We start from the raw sequence: 20,640 nt of genomic DNA, 5'->3' as shown, positions 1-20,640 counted from the left end.
GATGCTGGGCAGACCTGGTGTGAGACAAAGCATGCATATGTGGGGAACTGCCTCCTTTCTAGTCTGTCTCATAGACTAGAATAGACAAGAAATAAGTAATACAAAGAAGTACAGAATTGACTTGTGTTTTGATTTATGACTTAACTTTTTGATCGTTGAAAGCGATACACATTCAGTAGAAACTGTACTTTGAGTACTCCTACAGCTATCCTGTTTTTCACTTTCAGTACAGTATTCAGTAAATTGCATGAGATATTCACTACATAATTATAAAATAGGCTTTGTTAGGCCTCAGTTTTACTACAAGGCAAAAAATAAAATAGGTTTTGTGTTAGAAGCTTTTGCCCAAATGTAGGCTAATGTAAATGTTCCGAGCGCATTATGATAGGCTGGGCTAAGCTATGATGTTCGGTAGGTTACATGTATTAAATGCAGTTTTGACTTAGGTGTTTTCAATTTAAGATGGGTTTTTCTGGACCTAACATCATTGTAAGTTGAGGAGGATCTAATTAAGCATATGTTATGCCTTTCTGTAAGAGCTGTATTCCAGAGTAGTCAAATAGTATCTGTAATTGAAGGAAAGAGCTACCTTTTTTTTTTTTTACAGAAAAATGCCAGCAAATAAAGGTAGAGAGATTAACACGATTAGAAAAATACTATTTTGCAATACCAAACAAGATAATTGATAATAGCAAGGATTGTTAGTGGATGTTGAATCCAACAGATGAAAGGTTGATCAGTCTTCAGTTGCTATTGCTGTGTAACAAGTTATTCCACAACTTTGTGGCTTAAAACAACCATTTTAATTTTGTCCATAGAGTTTATGGGTCAGATATTAAGACAGAGCATATCAGTTTGTCTCTGCTCTGTGCTATCGGGAGCCTTAACTGGGAAGATTCAATGGCCGGGAATGATTTGACAGTTATAGCTGGAATCATTTGGCTGGAAACACAACTAGTGGAGGGATCAGGTTGACAATACCCTAACCCAGTCAGTGATCACTGAACAATACGAGAGTTGATGCTTGTTGTTAGTTGCTACCCATCTGGGGCTGTTGACTGGAGCTCCTGTATGTGCCTGGGCTTCTTCATAGCTATGTAACCTCAAGGTATTTGGGCTTCTTATGTTGTAGTTCAGGGAAATGAGTGTCCCCACAAACAAGAAGCTGCATCATCTTTTATGACCCCCTGTCAGAAGGTCTTCAACATCACTTTTCAGTAAATTTTACTGGGTATAAGCAAGTAACAAATGTTGGCTAAGATTCAAGGGAAGAGGACATAGACCCCCTACCACATGATGGGAAAAGAATTTGCAGGTATGTTATATTGTAGTGTGAAAGTGGTTATTTGCATGGTGGCGAAGTGTCACCTTATGGATTACTTGATGGCTCAAAGGGAAACAACTAGTGGAGGGGTCAGGCTGACAATACCCTAACCCAGTCAATGATCAAGCACAGTGCTGCTGCAAGTGAGACAAACAGATACTATCTGCCTTTTAATGTTACGCGGCATGAGCCCTGAAAAAGGCTAAAGCATCCTGTGACATCAAGGAGCCATCTTGGCATTGTTAGCCAGGCCTTGGTGTTCTCCTGTTGGACATAAACAATTTGACAGAACATCAACGTCATACACCATCACTCTATGATCAAGATAGAGGAAGACAAAAGCAAGGCCCTCTGCGGTCATGTCTGAACACAGAACGTGAGCATTATTCAAGCCACAGAAATGACCAAACATTCCCCTTTACTGGCTAACATGATTGGTTACTGCTTCATTACCAATTGCAGTTTTAGCTTCTGCCACTTTTTCTAGATAAGATTTATTAAGATAACCATTCATAGATTACTCTGCTTTCTAATAGCATCCGATACCAAATTCCTGCTTCCTTAAATCCTCCCCCAAATCGCTAACACAAGCTGAAATCCTATAATAACCCCTTTCTAGCACTGTTACTGAGGGGCTCCGAGTTCTCCATGCTGTGTTACTCCCTTGCTGCAATGAGTAATACATGCAAGTTGTTGTAGTTATGCTTGTATTTTTGGTGGTCTTTACGGTACTCAGCATTACCTGTGAAATCATCATCACCTTAGAGAATTCTTTGGTACTATCAAAGTTTAAAAATGCTTATATATTATGACTCAGCAATTTGGCTTTTCAGAATCTACTGCATGTATACAGGAGGCGTGAGCAAGGCTGTTTCTGCAAATACATCATTTTTTATAGCAAAAAATGAGAAATGATCCAGATGTCCACCAATAGAGAATGCCCAAATAAAATGTGGACTATCAGTGCAGCAATTGAAAAAATGAAGTGGAGATATTTGTTTTGACATCGATAGCTCCCAGACATGTTTCTGGGTTGGGGGAAAGCACAAGCTGTAGACAGATAATGTGCAGCGTGCTATCCTTAATGTTTTGCATTAAACCCCCAAGTTTTTGAAGGAACAGCTTGCTTTTTCTCCATTCATGACTTTAAGCTACTTGCCTTTCCTGCAGCAAGTGGCTGTGGCCCTGTGGGATAGTGGGCCACTTGGAATTCTAGCAGAGCAGCTAGTGTGGTGTGTCCTGTCTGACAGGAAAGGACTGCAAAGCAGTGGGTTTTTAGAGAACATGAATCACAGTGATCTTGGACCTCCTCGGGTAAACATTAATCTCATTTGGGTGTCTGCTGGACTCCCAAAAGGCCAACAGAAAGCTGAATTGGTGGGTTGTTGCATCTTCCCTGCCTGTGAGAAAAAGCAGGGAGGCTTTCTTCATGTTCCTCAGGAGGAGATTGTTGGACGCTATCCCAAAGGTCTGAAGAGGTAAAAGATCCTTTTGAAGCCCTTTAGGATATTCTGAACCAGGCCCAAGCCTCCTTGAAGCTGCAAAGGAAATTGTAACAAGTGCTTTATATGCAGGAGGTTCAGCAGCCACAGAAAGGCAGTTAAGGCAGAGCGGTCAGAACGCATGCCAGTTTGACAGAGAACTGCTGGCAGAGCCATGAGCTTCCAGAGAGAAGAGCAAACACACAGGACGCTGAGTGCAGTATGTTCACACGCACACACAAACAGCAGCTCTAAAGCAGAATGCAGTTGTTGTGGAGCTGTATGGCATAGATTTCAGACAAATCTAGTAGTGAAAAAAGATGCAGACAGTCACCACTGGGCTTGGCTTGGAGGCATGGAAGATGAATGCAAAGCACTGAGCAAAATGGAAGAGGAAATTGAGAAAGAGAAGTGTTTTGGAGGAAACATCTAGGAGACTTAGTGTAGTGATAATGGGGGTTCCAGAAGGAGGAAATGTGAGGCAGCATTGATACAAAAATAGGAGAAAATTTAACTGAATTGTAGAAAGATCTGATTCTGTAGGTTGAAAGGGCTCATCAGATTTGGTAAGATTGAGATCCAAGATAAAAACACATATTTAGGTATATCTTGTTAGACATGGGGAAATCATATACAAGCTTCAAAAAAATGTACTGTCATTGGACTTCTTTTCTATAGCACTGAAAACCATAAGTTATCAGAGAATTTATAGATGACTGAGATAAAAGGGACAAAACCCAAGCTTCCTCTACCCAGACAAAAAATAATATAACTGTTCAGCTATCAGGATGAAGATTGATATTTGAGGGTATTCAAGAATTCAGTGTGTGTATCAACCTCTCACCCCATTTGAAGAAGATCCTTAGAAGACTAACCAATCAAACCAGTAAAGAAATGGGAACATTGGCCTCAAAATGGTAGATAGTGAAGAGGAGAATTAACAATCTGAGCAGAGTCCATATAAAAAATGATACTACATATTTTCTATGGGATATAGATGTATAGGTGCAGCTGAATGCATGGGAAAAAATGTGGATGGTATGTACCAAAAGCTAATAGTAGTTATTGCTGGGGAGGGATCAGGATTTAAGGTAGTGGTCACAGAATACTCCAGTCTTCTCTGTAAAGATTTTGGTTTTATGTAAGAATCAGTCTAAATGTTACATGGGGTTTCTTTTTAAAAAAAAAAAAAAAAATATATATATATATACACACACACACACACACACACACACATATATATATACATATATACATATATATATATATTTAAGTTAGATAGAGACCAGGTTGTAAAGGGTTTTGTGTGTCTTGCTAAGGACTTTAGGGTTGTTAAGCAGGGAAGTTACATTCATGATCTGATTTGCATTTAAAGAGATACTTGGTGGTGGTGGTGATGGGGGCTGTAGGGAGGGAGGAGGTAGTCATCACTCTGACTGCTGGGTGGAGAGTTGAAGGGTAGGCAGGCCAAGAGTCCATTGCACCATGAGGAGTAACCTAGTAACAGTTCCCTGGTAGAACCACAAATGCTTCAAACTAGAAGCTATCTGTGAGCCTTTAGAATGGTTTCTTAGGCCAAACTTGGCTCCACAGTCTTAATTTGACATAAATAAGCTCAGTTGAAACCAATGAAATAGCCTAAAGATGGTTTGAAATAAAATCTTGGCATTTATTTTATTTGCTTTTGAGATCTCCATTAGTGTCCAGACTTAGAATTTCTAACTCTTGGGAAAACAATATAGATTTTTAAAAGATAGAAGAATGATTTTTGGTGGAAACACTGAATTTGAGCTGTTGAAGAAAAAGAATTCTCTGGGTTTTCAGTACATGTTAGTCTTTTGTAAAACTGTTGCCAGTCCTGTAGAACTTCTATTTTGATGTGAAATAATGTAAGAAAATTATACAGCCTTTCTGCTGTGTTTATTGTTAAAAAACAACAGAAATCTGTTAAATGGTTTTTAATTCCCTAGGACTGGGCACTTGGAGTCCTGCATGCCAAAATCATTGCAGCTATAACATTGATGGGTCCTCAGTGGTGGCTGAAAACTGTAATTGAACAGGTAAGCAAGATCAGTTTTCAGAGAAAGACATTCTGGAATTGGTTGTGTTTATGTTTGGCGGCTATAACTCTTTTATCTTTCTTGCTGAGTTTTCTACATTTTATTTGATGGGCATATATAATTTTTTTTTTTTTTTTAAGACGGCAGTTTAGTTTTACCACTGTAGGGGAGGAAAAATAATTTTTTTCTCAACCTTTTTTTTTTTTAGTTAAAATGGAACCCTTTAATAAAAGACTAAGAACAGAAAAACAAAAGTTTATTAAAGTACGTATTTCATATATACATGGAGATACCCAGGGAATGAGTAATTTCAAAGAGGTGGCTTTGAATTCCAGCTGATCTTCAACAAAGAATAATAAATTTTTAGAGAAGTGACAAGATGAAAAGAACTTTGACTCTCTAGGGGTGGCTAGATGCTGCTCCTTAGTAAAACTTGGCAGTGTAGATTCCTCTGGTGCCATCTAGAGGCCCAGAGAGGCCCAAAACTCTTTTCAGTGGGCAATCTTTGTCCTCCCTGGTGGAGGCAGGTAGGGTGGGCTACCTTTTGTCTTTATACGTTTATATTCTGCTTCTAGGCAATAGAGGGAGGACAGAAAGTTTTCCTACATTTACCTTTCTCAGTTGCATTCAGCTCAAAACAATCCCTATGCCAAAGAGACATATTTTTAGGGTGACATATTGTGGTCTTCTATATTCCCATGAATTTTCATCAACCACGTTTAAGACATCCTTTATCTGAAGGTTAACCAGTAGCTTACAGTATCTAGAACCCTGTTCGTAGTGGAGACAGAATGAAAATACGTGCTTTTTTTCTGGTGAAGTTTGATATGAATGTATCTAAGCCTATAGTAGATTTTGGAGTGGGGAAAAGGTTATTGCTCGAGGTGGTAAAGGCAGAGGAAAAAACAGATTACAAAAGGAGAGCTGTTTTGGCTTGATCTAGCTACATAATGCCTAAGACTGTTATTGTGTTACAGAACTGCCAGATAATTTGATTGTTGTGGCAATACTTTGGAAAAGATAGACTGTGCTTTAGCACTCCGATAAGAAGACTAGGAGTATGGTACTTCTTTTAAGGAAAATTTCTATCCAAAATGGCCAACATAACAGATTTTGCTACTTCTTTACGCTTTAGTTATCTAGCAGATGTACTTGTTGGGACCCCTCTTATCCTTAGGCCAGTGCCACATAAATAAGACATGACAGTTCTGTAGCAGTAAAGTACACCTCTTTTTGATGTATGAGAAGTATAGACAGTAGTTAGCCAAGCATGCTCAAGAAAATCTGTTCAAAAAGTACCTATATTTCAAGATTTTGATTCTTAGGAGTGGGGGGTTGGGGAGCCAGCAAATTGCAGTGTTTGTGTGTGTGTCTAAAGGATGGGCTAATTCTGAAGTCCACCAGGAGTGTGATGGATTGGGGGCTTCTGGCTTCATATCCCTTCAGGATCAGAGTGCAGGCCAGTACACTCTAGAGTGGCCAGGTTAGACTCTGGCCCTTGAAAAAGGAGCGTGGAGATAAGGTTTATTCATACTGGAGGCTGTGGAACATCATTGATCCTCTAAATAATTTGTTCTGTTATTGTTTTCTCTTGCGTGTGTGTGTGTGTGTGTGTGTCTGTATAAATTTAAGTAAAATGGTTGGGAATGGTTGAGAAACACTGGGATGCTTTGCTTCATTGATTAAAATGCATTTGGGTTAACTAGGTGTCTTTGGGAATGGAAGCATGCCTTTAAAAGGTTAAGCATGTTTGCTATTCAAATTCTGAGGTGATGGGTTTGAGTTATGCTACATTCAGTCACAGCTAAGAGAGGTTTAAGTGCTGCTGAGGAGGCAAGAGGAGAAGAAAATAACAGCTGCCTGCCTTGTTTCTGTCTGCACTCCATCTAAATTTTCTGTTCCCAAGGTTTTCCCATTTCCATCCATTCTTTCCTCTGCAATACTCTTGTAGAGTTTTCTGGATAAGATGATGGAAATGTTCTAGCAATTCTTGGACTTCCTTTTTTTATATTCACTATATAATTCTTTCATACTAAATTTTTAAATACCTTTTGATTTGTTAAAATTTGATTTATGCAAGCTTTTCAGAAATGTTTCCTGCTTCAGTATTTTCTCATCATACTCAGATAAAATGAATGCAATATTGTATAATAACACAATATTACATATTACATGTGTCTTACATAAGGTGTATGAAGTTACTTCAGATAGTGTGGACTTGAATGAATAACACTGAATGTCATCTGGTATTGTATAGTGCAAGTAGAGTATAAATTATTCTAGATTAGTGTCTTTTTCATCACTTAGCAGAGCTAATTGCAGAGTGTTAGTGGGTAAATACATTTCCTCAGAAACTCGTGGGCACTGTGCTTGTGTTGGTATACCAGAATTTGCCTTGACTTAAAGGTAACCAGTTTGACTATTTTTGGGTTGGCAGATTCAGTTGTGTGGAGATTGCTCTATTAACTTGGAGGAATTTGTCTTGTATCTTTGTTCTAATTGTTTTTTTATGATGTTTCAGGTTTATGCAAATGGCATCCGGAACATTGACCTTCACTATATTGTTCGTAGACTGGCAGCTCCAGTGATCTCTGTGCTGTTGCTTTCCCTGTGTGTACCTTATGTCATAGCTTCTGGTGTTGTTCCTTTACTAGGTACGTAATGCTGGTTGTGGAACTTTGAAGGAGCACTTTTACTAACATTGGACATTCTTTTCACCCCTAGTAAAAAGGATGGCTCACTCCATATGCTTTATTTGTAAACATGAATCCAGCTAAAACAATGATTTCAAAATACTACTTTTCTTAGATTTGACTACTCTGGGTGAGATTAGAGGGTCATAAAGCTCTTTGATACAGTTTCTCTACCAGAAGATAAAATTTGAAATTTACGTGCTGTACAAAATAGGCAGGATCAGATTTCCTTCAAGTTGTCTGCTTCTGACTAGAAGTGCTGTGATCATGTAAAATTAAGTAACAGTGTTGTTATATTTAATTTTTAAAGAAATACTCTTTGGCATAAAAGGAGACCCAAAGAGGAGATGCTAATGTGCAACATGTTTATACTTGGAAATACACTGTCTTATTGATTGTGTACTGAAGAATCCTCATAGCTCCTTAAACCCAGCATATTTTCAAAATTATAATCAGAGACTTTTCCTTTCCAAATCTTTTTCTTCTCCAGAATTCCATCTCTCAGCAACAAACATTATCATCCAACAAATTGCATAAGTCAGAAACCTTGAAGGCTGTCCATGTCACCTTATTCTGTCCTCCATGTCCCTCTGGTCTCCAAGTGTCCCATTCTTCCCTGAAGAATCTGGTCTCGTCTCTGGAGCCTTTGCTCCTGACTTCTGTTGAGTCATTCGTCTCCTACCCTAACTTTGGCACCTTCATGTCTGGTTTCCCAGCCTTAAACCTGCCACCACTAATTCCTTCTCCACATTGGGCACAATGACCTTTCAAAAGAATGAATCTCACTGTGCCTCTTTGGTGAACATTTTTTCATTGGTTCCTCTGTGGCCTTTAATACAGTCCAACCTTTTGGCATAGTTTACAAGGCTCCTCCTTTTGCTTTGATGTGGACTTCAGTTTGACCTCACTCCTTGCCTTACTCCATGTCATATACTCTGAGTTTTGATTAAACAACCATGGAATGGCCTCTTATCAAACACAGCATGTCCTCTTATCTCCATGGCTGTCTCCACATTATCATTTGTCTTATCCATCTGCCAGAAATGCCGCCCTCCTCCCTTTAACCATGAGAGAAGAGCTTAAAAAACACACAACCAAACTTGCAGTGTAACATGTATACTTGTATGTTACCTTACTAGGTCAAGAAATAGAACTTTTCCAGCCCCTTGGAAGCCCTTTGTGTGTGTGCCCTTCCATACCTTTTGCCACTGGTTTGACTTCTTATAGTCTCATTGCTTCTTAGCCAGTAAAGATATTAGCCATGTGCAGTAGCTGCTTGGGAGGCCGAGGTGGGAGGTTGCTTGAGGCCAGGAATTCAAGACCAGCCTGAGCAACATGGCGAGACCCAACCTCTAAAAAAACAAATAAATAAATTACCTGGGAGTGGTGGCACGCGCCTGTAATCTCAGCTGCTCTGGAGGCTGAGGCAGGAGGATTGCTTGAACCCAGGAGTTCAGGGCTAACCTCAGGTTGTGACACTCCAATCTAGCCCAGGCAACAGGGCAAGACCCTGTCTCTTAAAAAAAAAAAAAATTGCTAAACACAGGTTTGTCTATACAAAGAGAGGCTAAGCAATGTATCCCTCAATCTGCAGGGTGGCATGGGAAACAGGGAACAGTTAAGCTGAGGACCCACAGTGTGCAAACTGCATCGTTTCCTGGTTCCTTCCAAGTAGAAACGTCAAGGCTTTTATTTGGTTTGAATTGTGACTATGCCAAGTATCATAAATACCATATTAAAATGCAAATATATATTTCATGCAAAATATATTTCAAAGTCCATTGCTTATTAGTTTTTGTTTGTTTTGGTGTTTTTGAGAGACAGAGTCTCGTTCTTTTGCCCAGGCTGGAGTACAGTGATGCAATCCCGGCTTGCTGCAACCTCCACCTCCTGGGTTCAAGCAATTTTCCTGCCTCAGTCTCTTGAGTAGGTGGGACTACAGGCATGCACCACCATGCCCGGCTAATTTTTGTCTTTTGGTAGAGACAGGGTTTCACCATGTTGGCCAGGCTGGTCTTGAACTTCTGACCTCAGATGATCCACCCGCCTCGGCCTCCCAAAGTGCTGGGATTACAGGCGTGAGCCACCACGCCCAGCCCATTGCTTATTAGTTGAATATGTCATTAAAATTAAATTATTTTGACTCTTTAGAACAATCTATTTACTGGTTTTGTCTAGACTAGGAATGCCCTATTTTCTTTTTTATTCTAATTATCATATATTATTTTCTGCCCATTAATAGTATATAGACTTAAGAATTTGGATTTCCAAACCAGTCGTTCGTATTTTCATTTTTAAAAATTTTATTGTGAGCTTTTCTGGAAAGACTTTGGAAGGGAAAAAGAGTGGCAAATGAAAAATGTTAGTACCTGTTTTGCCCTGTTTAGACGCTTTATGTAATTCTTACACGTTAGTCTTATGCACAGCACACTATTGTGTTTGGAATAATCCACCTGAGGGTATTAATTTTCTGATTTCCTCGGAAATACTTGCTCTGATTTTAAAGCCCCCCCCGTCCCCTCTGCTAAGGAAGTATTAAAACTCATGAGTTAAATATAGAAAAATAAATACATGTGTGTTCTAAAAGTTTGAGGATATTTTTTATTATATAAGCACAGTTTTGGTTTTGCCTCTTTAAACTGTGGCGCAGTTGAAATGTATAAATGACACCACTGTTTGTGGAACATGAGAAGTCATCTCATCCAGTTCTCACTCTGTTGTCCAGGTTGGAGTGCAATGGCGTGATCTCAGCTCCTTGCAACCTCCACCTCCCAGGTTCAAGCAATTCTCCCACCCCAGCCTCCTGAGTAGCTGGGACTACAGGTGCAACGCCACCACACCTGGCTAATTTTTGTGTTTTTTGGTAGAGACAGGGTTTTACCACATTGGCCAGGCTGGTCTAGAACTCCTGACCTCAAACAATCGGCCCGCCTTGGCTTCCGAAAGTGCTGGGATTACAGGCGTGAGCTACCATGTCTGGCCTCCTTGTTTTACAAATGAGAAAAGTGGGGGTCAGAAAGGGCTCATGACCCACACAGATTGTAGAAAGTTAACAGACCTGGGGCTTAGAAAGCTTGTCTGCCCCAGTCCATTCTTCCTAGGGGAAGGACATGTTTATGTTTCATGTCACTGTTATTTCACATACACTTAAAGTTTTTCTTTTTTGTTTTCTAGGTGTTACTGCGGAAATGCAAAACTTAGTCCATCGGCGGATTTATCCATTTTTACTGATGGTGGTGGTATTGATGGCAATTTTGTCCTTCCAGGTCCGCCAGTTTAAGCGCCTTTATGAACATATTAAAAATGACAAGTAAGTCTGGTGTTCTTTTCATCTCTTGTTTAGGTGTTTTCACTTCTTAATTTATGTGTCTGATGTGACAGATCATAGGAGGGAAACATGCTCAGATTCTGGATATACTTGGAGGTGGGATTAGCAAGGTTTGCTGACAGATAGTGTGACATGTGAAGGAGAGTGGAATCAAGGACTCAATTGGCCCAAACAACAGGGAATATGGAGTTGTCACTTACGGAGCTGGAAAAGACTGGGAGAAACTGTTTTGGGGAGGGAGGTTTTTTTTTGGTGGTGATGGTTTTTTTTCTGAGACCGAGTCTCGCTCTGTTGCCAGGCTGGAGTGCAGTGGTGCGATCTTGGCTCACTGCAACCTCTGCCTCCCAGGTTCAAGTGATTCTCCTGCCTCGGCCTCCCGAGGAGCTGGGATTACAGGTGTGCACCACCACGCTCAGCTAATTTTTGTATTTTTAGTAGAGACAGGGTTTCACCATGTTGGCTAGGATTGTCTCGATCTCCTAACCTCGTAATGCACCTGCCTTGACCTCCCAAAGTGTTGGGATTACAGGCGTGAGCCAGTGCACCCAGCCAAGAGATTTTTTAATGCCCATTCCAAATAGTTTTTCAGTCTGTTTTGAAATGTTTTGGTCTGACAGTATATTAAATAGTTTTAGATAAAAATAAGAAGCCTGCATTAGAAACCAGCAGTGCCCTGCATAAGCTCCTCTTGCTTATGCAGGGCCACTAGGTTACTCTCAGGTTGCACAGAGAGGCTTGAGGGTTACTGCAAAAATGTTGTGGGACTCTCTGTTTTGAGGAAACCATTGAAAACTCTGTCACCTGATGTCAGTGAGAGATTGAGGAAAGCCAAGGAAGACACCTTCCTGGGATAATATTTGACCTTTCATGTCCTAACTGTAGGCTGAATCATCTACTTCACTGGGTTCTAGCAGAGAAAGTGAGTTTGTTGTTTATCCATCTCAGTCGGCCAAGAGAGTCCCAGTTTATACCTGCTGCCTTTGTGTCATTATTAACACTACCCCCTTTGTTGTGCTTGTCCCTCCTTGCACAACAAATTATACAGTTACCTTATTTGTTCTGAGGAGTAAGATTTTTGAGAATGAAATTTATAGCGTTCAAGACTTCTCCAAAGCATTTACTGACAGTAAAAAATACAAGTATACTTAGCCAGTCAGAGTACAAAGGACTGTCAACTGAAAGAAGAGGAAGGGGTATTTTCAATGATGAAAATCAACTTTTTAGCACTTAACTTTTTGGCAGAGGAGTAAATACTGCAAACAGAATGACAAGCAAGACATGCCCTGAAGGAACTTCCTGCCTGCTTCTTTCTGTATGCTGGGTGCCTGCCTTTCTGCACTCTGCCCTTCTCAGCCTTTGCCAGGGGTCTATTCCCATTGACCTCTTATTTCTCATGCTTTATCTTCTTCTGCCTTTTCCTGTAGCCCAGTGTCCTCTTTCCTCTTTTCCCATCTATTCCTTCATGCAGAAAACTGTAGACTGAAGTGAGGGCATGTCTTGTCAGCTGTTGTATATGTACTCTTTAGCATAGTGTTTGGTCTGTAGGAGGTGCTAAGAGTGAGTGTGTATGTGAGAGAGTGTGTGTGTGTGTGTGTGTGTGTGTGTGTGTGTGTGTGTGTGGTGGGCTTGAGTATGAGGGAGTGAGTGGTGGTGGAAGAGAGGGAGTTGGGTTCAGAGTCTCCTTTCTCTGCCACTGAGTTACTCTTTGGACTTGTTCAATTTAACTTGGTATCTGTATGCTTTTTATTTACTTACTTTGTCATTGCTATAATGCTGCCCATATTCTTAGTGCATCTTGCTATTTGGTCATCACTGTGTGCCGGGTAGTGCTATGTATATTTTAGTAGATATTGCTCAACCTTCACTGTTTAAAATATTTACAAAATCCTCAAAGTTTTAAAAAACACTGGTTGTTTGGGAAACAGTGGGATAAGGAAGGGCTAACTTCAAGAAAAGAAGGTAAGACAAAAGAAAAGGAATAAAACAGTGACATTATGGATAAAGATGCAGTAAGATTAGCATACTTTTTAAAAAGTGACATATTAAGCTACTGGACATAAACTACCCAAATATTTCCTTAGGCTTGTGCGCATTTACAGAAAAGTAATAGATGAAAGTCAGGGTGGAGAAGGTATTGGTGAAAAGTAAGAGTTCCAACAGTGAGCTCTTATTAAAACATGCTAAGCCTTTGTCACCAGGCTTCATACACTTTCCCTTTCTTAAAACAATGCTGCAGCGTGGGACTGTTGGTCTCATTTCCTCCATAAACGGAGGAAAGGGATGAAGGAAAGCTCCCTGGCAGCCTGTCATGTGCAGGCTTCACTCTCCCTCAGCCTCCTTAACTCAACTCTGTGGGCTTTTACTGGATCTGCATCTCTGCCTCCAAATGGGTGCCCTTCACACTTGTGCCCAGCCACCTACAGCTTGTTGCCATCCAACTTTGTCGCTGCTGTCCTCTTGGGGTCAGCCTGCAAGCCATCTGCTCACGTTAAGTGAGGCAGGCCTTCAGTGAGCCGTCAGTGCAGCTGTCGCCCTTCCCTGGCATTAGAGGTGTCTGTCTCCTTGAGTAGGATCTCCAGCCCTGTCGCTCCAACCACAGTGACATCCGCCTTGTTCCTGCAGCCCTATTGGCCTTTGCCATTGCCTTCTCCTTTTGTCACATACTTAAGTTAGGAACATTTGCCATTCTGTTGTTGAACCATGTTCTCCCACTTCCTGTCACTTACACTCACTCACTGCCATGCTGTCTTCCCTTTGACTTCACTGAAATCTCTCCTTTGATTTCTCCTTTCTTCTCTATAACTAGAGCTTCTAGTTTTACTTTCGTCCTTTCCTACCTTTTTTTTTTTTTTTTTGAGATGGAGTCACACTCTGTCACCCAGACTGGAGTGCAGTGGCACAATCTCAGTTCACTGCAACCTCTACCTCCCGGGTTTAAGCAGTTCTCCTGCCTCAGCCTCTCTAGTAGCTGGGACTACAGGCATGTGCCACCATACCCAGCTAATTTTGTATTTTTAGTAGAGATGGGGTTTCACCATGGTGGTCAGGCTGGTCTCAAACTCCTGACCTCAGGTGATCCACTCACCTCTGCCTCCCGACGTGCTGGGATTACAGGTGTGAGCCACTGCGCCCAGCCCCTTCCTAGCTTTACTGATGGTCATGTTTTTAGTCTGTCTCCTTAGATTTGTGCACTAAGTTGTTTTATAAAATCAGAACCTTAACAGATAAATCCACTGCATAAGTTTACTGTATCCCTCCTGACCTCCACGTGTCTGAGTGTCTGAGACCCCCTAAACCACTGACTGAAGCATGTCCTCCACTGCACAGCATTGGAGGCCTTCCAGCCTTTGCTGCTTCTGCAGCTCTCTACAAACCCGTACCTAGCTAGATGTGCTGGCCTTTACAGATGTTCACTCCGGACTCCCTTTGACTAGCCCAACCATTGATGGGTTTTAAGTAGGAGTTAGATTTAAAAAGACCTATGAATGTTTTACTCTGTAAGTTCATACAAGAGAGTAACCACCTTGTTTTTGCAACCTAGGTATCTTGTGGGTCAACGACTTGTGAACTACGAACGGAAATCTGGCAAACAAGGCTCATCTCCAGCACCTCCACAGTCATCCCAAGAATAAAGTAGTTGTCTCAACAACTTGACCTTCCCCTTTACATGTCCTTTTTTGTGGACTTCTCTCTTTGGAGATTTTTCCCAGTGATCTCTCAGCGTTGTTTTTAAGTTAAATGTATTTGACTTGTGTTCTCAGCATTCAGAGAGCAGCGGTGTAAGGTTCTGCTGTTCTTCCCTGGATCTTCTGACTTTACTGCTGTCTGAGATTTGTATATGTGTAAATACAAGTTCCTTGATACCCTAAAACCTTGGATTAAACAGAATGTGCATTGTACATCTTTAAACAAAATGTATATTAATTTATTAAATCTAGTTGTCACTTTATTTTGGACCTGCTGTGATCTCGACAGGAAACATGCCACAGAGCAGTAGTGCACAGGCAAGACTTTTCAGTGATGCCTTGTGGAGCGCAGTTCATGATGTCCTAGCAGCTCTCACTAAGGGAACTGTACATTCTTTCTTGGCTATTCAGACCTTACCAAGAACGTTAAAGGAAACAAGTAGAAATCAGCAGTGGAGTGTCTGTGGTAAGAAAACATGAACTTTATGCTTCACTGTTAGTTGTTTGTGGAAGTTATTTTGTATAACACCAAAGCTGTTGTACATTTTCTACTGCCTGATTTTTTTCATGTGTCTGTGTTTGTAATATTGTATAGTATCTTGTGCTAGGTGAGGAAATTATTTTTAATTTTGATAATTTAATATTCCTAATGTGATCAGCATTGGGAGTTGGGTTTCAGTGCTTGTTAGGGGCGCATGTCTATACTTAGAAAAGAGAAAAAAGTCCAAATGAAGATTTTCATTAGTCCACCCCCCACCCCCCTGCCCCACATCGTTTCTTTTCTGTAGCAGTGGCCAGAAGTCATGCAAGGTCATAAATCTTTCAGAATGACATCACCAACTGTACTGCATCTTACTGGATTTAGGACTTCTGAGATGCTTGTGAAGTGTAGATGTGGTTGTGGTCTTAGATTGACAGCATTAGAGAAGACTGGTTAGAACATCTGGTCTCGCTGGTTAGCGCCTCATTGGCTGAGGACTAGGTGTGCATTTCTCCTAGCTTTTCGTCAGGAAATCCCAAAGTTTCCAAAGCTTTTTGTTTACAGAATAAAACTTCAAATAAAACCAATTCATTATTTTTCCAGAAGGAAGCTTGGCTGAGCTGGCCTTTTAACATAGGAATGTATTTCATTGGAAACATTCTGAAAAATCTCAGAGAACCGAACCCTTACAAACTTTGTTTTCCCTCATAACCAAAGCTTCAAATTAGAAGTTTAGAAAAATAGAATGGTTGGGTACATGATCTAAGTGTTTAATGTTAAAGGTATATTGTAAGGGTAGTGTTTGTTTTTGAATGATACTTTAGGAGGTCTCATAGAAAGTGTATAGCATAGGTCTTCAGGAACTATAAAAGAATTTTCATATAGTATTAAAATCCAGAGACTAAAACCTGAGAATTGTTAACATATGCAAGTCAGCCAAACATAAGCTACTAAAATAAAGAGCAGTGTGTTCTGGCTGTTTTATACTTCAGCAATTTTCCCCTAAAAGTGGTAAGCAGTTACTTTAAAACACATTTTTTAAAACATCAGTATCAGGAGCTGCGGTGGCTCTGGCCGGTTGTCCTAGCACACAGGGAGGCGAGGCTGTGCGCTCAAGGCCAACCTAGGCAAAATTTGGAAAATAAAAAAATCAGTATTAGAAATAATGCTTCACATAGGATTCAGTGTTACACTCTTTGGCACTTTGGAGTAGCCTGTTCTCTCATTTGAAATAAGGTCTTTGTTAGCCCTACCTTTACTCAGAAATGTAGTCCTACTATAAAAAATTAGGAGGATTTTAAAATATAATACTGCCTGTCATGGTGTATTTCTAAATTGTTCTCTTTGGGAGAAAAACATTATTATTGAATTGAGCATATAACTTGATAATATTTGTAGTTTTTTTTTTAACCTTTTTTTTTTTTTTTTTGCCCCCAAGAGGTAGTCTTACTCTGTTGCCCAGGCTGGAGTGCAAGTGGCACGATCCTGGCTCACTGCAAACTCTGCCTCCCAGGTTCAAGTGATTCTCCTGCCTCAGCCTCCCAAGTAGCTGGTACTACAGGTGCGCGCCACCACACCTGGCTGATTTTAGTTATTTTAGTAGAGATGGGGTTTCACCATGTTGGCCAGGCTGGTCTTGGAACTCCTGACTGCAAGTGATCTGCCCTTCTTGGGCTCCCAAAGTGCTGGGATTACAGGTGTGAGCCACCACGCCTGGCCAACTTGATTATATTAATTTTGGGTTTTGTTTTGTTTTGTTTTTTAATTTTTCGAAGAATTTGTGGATCTTGGTATAAAGTCATTGGAACATATCTGTTTTAACCGAAAGAGATCCTAGGCAGATACCTCAAAAGGTTAAAAATTCTTAATCCTACAGAATTTTAAATGAATCTTATCAAATGTTTTGTAAACAAACAATGTGAATGGCCAAAACATTGCCCTCCATTTCACTGGCAGGTAATTTATATTGTCTTAGTTAAGAATTCTCCCCTAGTTTTTCTATTGTACTTTATCCTGTTGTTTTCAATGAGATAAGTATTGTCATAGAAAAAGCATTTTCCGGCATAATATTTGCTTGGGTAGAATTCAGGTTTTATTATTAATATTAACCAAGAGCCTTTTACATATTTAAAACCCATAGTTCAGAAAATGCTAGTATTGCTGCCCTTCTTCACATAAATTTTTAAAAGAATTATACTATAATTTTGCTTCATTTTATATTGGGTTAAAACAGCCTTCAAGAAAGTTAACTAGGAAAGAAGACCTTTTCGTTTTATTTTTACTGTTTATATATAGAAGACAAATCAGCATTTGGGGTTAGTTTTACATGACCAGTTATCAAATGGTCATAGTATGAAGTGTGCAGTTGTTCGTTATTAGTAAATTATGTTTGATTTTTAAACTATTTAGTACTAATAGTTGAGATGAAAACTGAAGAAAAATGCCAATGTGATGTTTGTGTATAGCTAGCCTTAAAAAACTTCCCATGTTTTTAGGTGATTTTTCCCCCCTCTTAGTTCTCTGGAGAAACAATGAAGATGGGCCATTTCAATTCCAGATGTAAACAAAAAGTAATTTTTATTTCAACATTTAATGTAACTGTTATTGTGGATTCTTGTTTTGTGTATTTTCTTTCCCTTATTGAAGTAATAGAGAATAACTTTCCTTCAAATGATTTGATCCAAGATACGTCATTTCTGTATTGGCAAAATGCCACTATTAAAAGTGTAATTCTTGAATTTAGGTTGAATTGATGACTTTTTAAAACAAAACAGTAACACTGGACATTTCTACATCGTATTGCATTTGCAAATGTGCGTGAACGCACGTACATGTGCAGGAGAATGTAGTGCCATAAGAACACTGGCACTTTTTAAAACTTTCCAAGTTAGCTACTTATTTTCATTTTCAGGGTTGAGTACTCTAAGCTCTCTACTTACTGTGAGAAGTTTTCTACATTGTAAAATTAAAAGATTACATTTAAAATACTCCTTTAGGATATTATTCAGCCATCAAAAAAAAAAAAAAAAAAAAAACTAAAATGTGTTACCACTAAAGTATTATTAAAAGCCTCATTTGTGGAGATTCGCTGACTTCCTTGGTTAAGCTGTCTTGTATTTACTTAATTTGTCCTCTCAACCAGGTGTTTTCTTTTCAGCCTGTTACTGCCCTGTGCCATTTTAAAAAATAGCCATCATGAGTAAGGGCTTCTTTAAAATAATCCCTGACAATATATTTGGCATTATTTGGCATTAATAAGACATAAAGATAAGACAGTATATGTATGTTTTCATTCCTGTTTTGTACGAGTGCCTCATTTTGTAGTCATGAAAGTAACAGTACCTTAAATAAAAATGTAATGACTAAGGTCTAGGAATAACTATTGTAGAAGCTAAATAGAACACTTAGTTGGGGGTGTCAGTTTTCTATTAAAGCAAACACCTTAGGTACCCAGACCAATTTTTATGTATATATATTCTGAAATGCTCCCTTTTTTATGTGGTCATTTGTTGCCTTCTAAGTTGAGAGAACAAAACTGAATAAAGTGAATGTTAGTTGTAGTCTAGTTTTTTTGTTTGTTTTTGTATTATTGCAAGATTGCTTTAAGATTGCAGAAATATCCATTATTAGCCAGTATAGATAATCCAGATGTTTTAATATAATAGGAAGGAAAAATAACTCCAGTTAAATGTGACTGTGGCCCCTCCCTTTTATGTATAAATTTAAACGCATAGTTGCAGCGGATACATCCCTCCCCTCTGTCTCCCTAACTTGAATTGTAGCCCATCCTCACTGGGAAGAGTAAGGCCCCACATTTTGTGCAATAGCAGGCTACTGCCCACTTCTGCATGTCTGCTACAAGATAGGTTGTCTGTTAGCTGAATGCTTCGAGTAAAACCAGTCAAATCCATTGTACATGCTTGACCATATGTCCCAGAGAAAAAGGAAAGACTTGCGTGATGTTTTTTTCCTTCTGAGTGCCCTGAGGAGATCCTTTTGCTTCAGACTGTTTCTAATTTTTATTTGTCTATAGGTTCAGAATTTTTCCTATGATTGTTTTCCTCCAAACAAGTGCATTTTTACTTTAAATGCCGAGGTGATAGAGGAAATGCTGTTTGAACCATAGACATCTTTAATCTGTGAAGTTGAAATTTTTCAGCAAAGGAAGTTGCATGGTGAAGTTCAGAAACTGACCATTAATTTCCCCCTTCCACTCCACAGTTCTTAGCTACTCTTGTTGCAAACATACAGTGATAAGGAGAACTGATGTATCAAGGGGCTGAGAAGGTAACGTTCCCCTCCTCCTGAATGTTTTTATTTTGATGTCTGTTTTGTTTCTAGCACTGTACTTAGTAGTATAGTTGAATGGGGTATGACATCTCCCTTCAAGGAACTCAGAATGGAACAGAAACATGAGCAAAAGATTGTATTACAGAGGTGTGAACAAAATGCCATGGGGAACATGGAGGAAGGTTCACCCGGGAGAGATGGCCTAGCCACTTCCTTAGTGACTGTTTGGTGTGGAGGTCCCCCTGCCATTACTCTTTCAGCCTTCTGCAATCTAGTTCTACAGAGTCACACACTTCTCCAAAACCAACCATACGTAAACACTACGTAGAGGCCCCTTTTTGCCTCATTTTACATTGTTTAGTTATCATTTTGAAACTTTACATATGTAACAGTGCCAGAGTTTTCCTGCTTCTCTGTGGTTGTTCAGTAACTCCTCTTTAGGACATACCTAAAGATGAGAAGCTTCATACCCCGTACTCCCATTCATTCACTCATATGTTTCTGGGATCGGTCCCTTCTGCTTCCTGTGCATTGGTTTGATGGAACAGAATAGAGTCCAGAAATAACCCAACATGTATGTGGACAACTGATTTTTAACAGAGGTGCAAAGGTCTTAAAAAAAAATGGTGCTGGAATAATTGGGCATCAGATGCAAAATTTAGAATTGATCATATCTTAACACTGGCAAAGATTAAAGTCAAAATGGATTATAGTTCCCCAAAACTGTATAATTTCTAGAAGACGACAAGGAAAACGTGTTCAGCCTTGGTTTAGAAAAAGATTTCTTAGATCCAACATCAAAAGCACAATCCATGAAGGAAAAATCAATAAATTGTACTTTATCAAAATTGAAAACTTCTCTTTCAAAGGTACCATTAAGAGAACAAGAAGACAAGCTGTAGAGTGGTAGAAAATATTTGCAAAACATTTCTGATAAATGACTTGCATCTAGATTACATAAAGAAGTCTCAAAACTGAACAAGTAAACCCATTGTTTACTTAATTGCTGTTTCTCCTGAGCTTGCTGCCTCTGCCCCTGCTCTTTCTTCCTTTTTCCATTTGTTTTCAACATTGAATCCCAAATGTCCTTGAGATCCAAGTCAGATCACACCAACCCTCAGAACTCTCCAATAGATTACCATGGCACTCAAAATTCCACAATAGCCTTCAACGCTGGGCAAAACATGGAGCATCCCTTTCCTTCGTGTTCACCCCGCTCCTGCCGTCCTGCCTGCCTCCAAAACAGGTCAGGCCTTAGGGCTTTTGCACTTACTATTTGCCCTACCCAAATGTTCTT

The 20,640-nt window shown here is 39.6% G+C and overlaps 2 protein-coding genes across 3 annotated transcripts in view; both read left to right on the top strand.

Moving 5' to 3' along the window:
* MARCHF6 (membrane associated ring-CH-type finger 6) overlaps positions 1-18,613 on the top strand; it is an 83,166-nt gene extending 64,553 nt beyond the window's left edge. For both annotated transcript variants that reach the window (XM_050794067.1, XM_050794068.1), the window contains exons 23-26: positions 4,776-4,865; positions 7,387-7,519; positions 10,733-10,868; positions 14,428-18,613. In XM_050794067.1, the coding sequence (XP_050650024.1) occupies positions 4,776-4,865; positions 7,387-7,519; positions 10,733-10,868; positions 14,428-14,518 (450 nt within the window). In that variant the 3' untranslated portion in view covers positions 14,519-18,613. The remainder of the gene's footprint in view (positions 1-4,775; positions 4,866-7,386; positions 7,520-10,732; positions 10,869-14,427) is intronic.
* ROPN1L (rhophilin associated tail protein 1 like) overlaps positions 1-20,640 on the top strand; it is a 918,600-nt gene that overhangs the window by 871,695 nt on the left and 26,265 nt on the right. The gene's annotated exons all lie outside the window — the stretch shown is intronic.

This window comes from Macaca thibetana, chromosome 6 (assembly GCF_024542745.1).
Source record: "Macaca thibetana thibetana isolate TM-01 chromosome 6, ASM2454274v1, whole genome shotgun sequence".
In the NCBI taxonomy this organism is placed as follows: domain Eukaryota; kingdom Metazoa; phylum Chordata; class Mammalia; order Primates; family Cercopithecidae; genus Macaca; species Macaca thibetana.
This window is presented reverse-complemented; position numbering and strand designations above follow the sequence as displayed.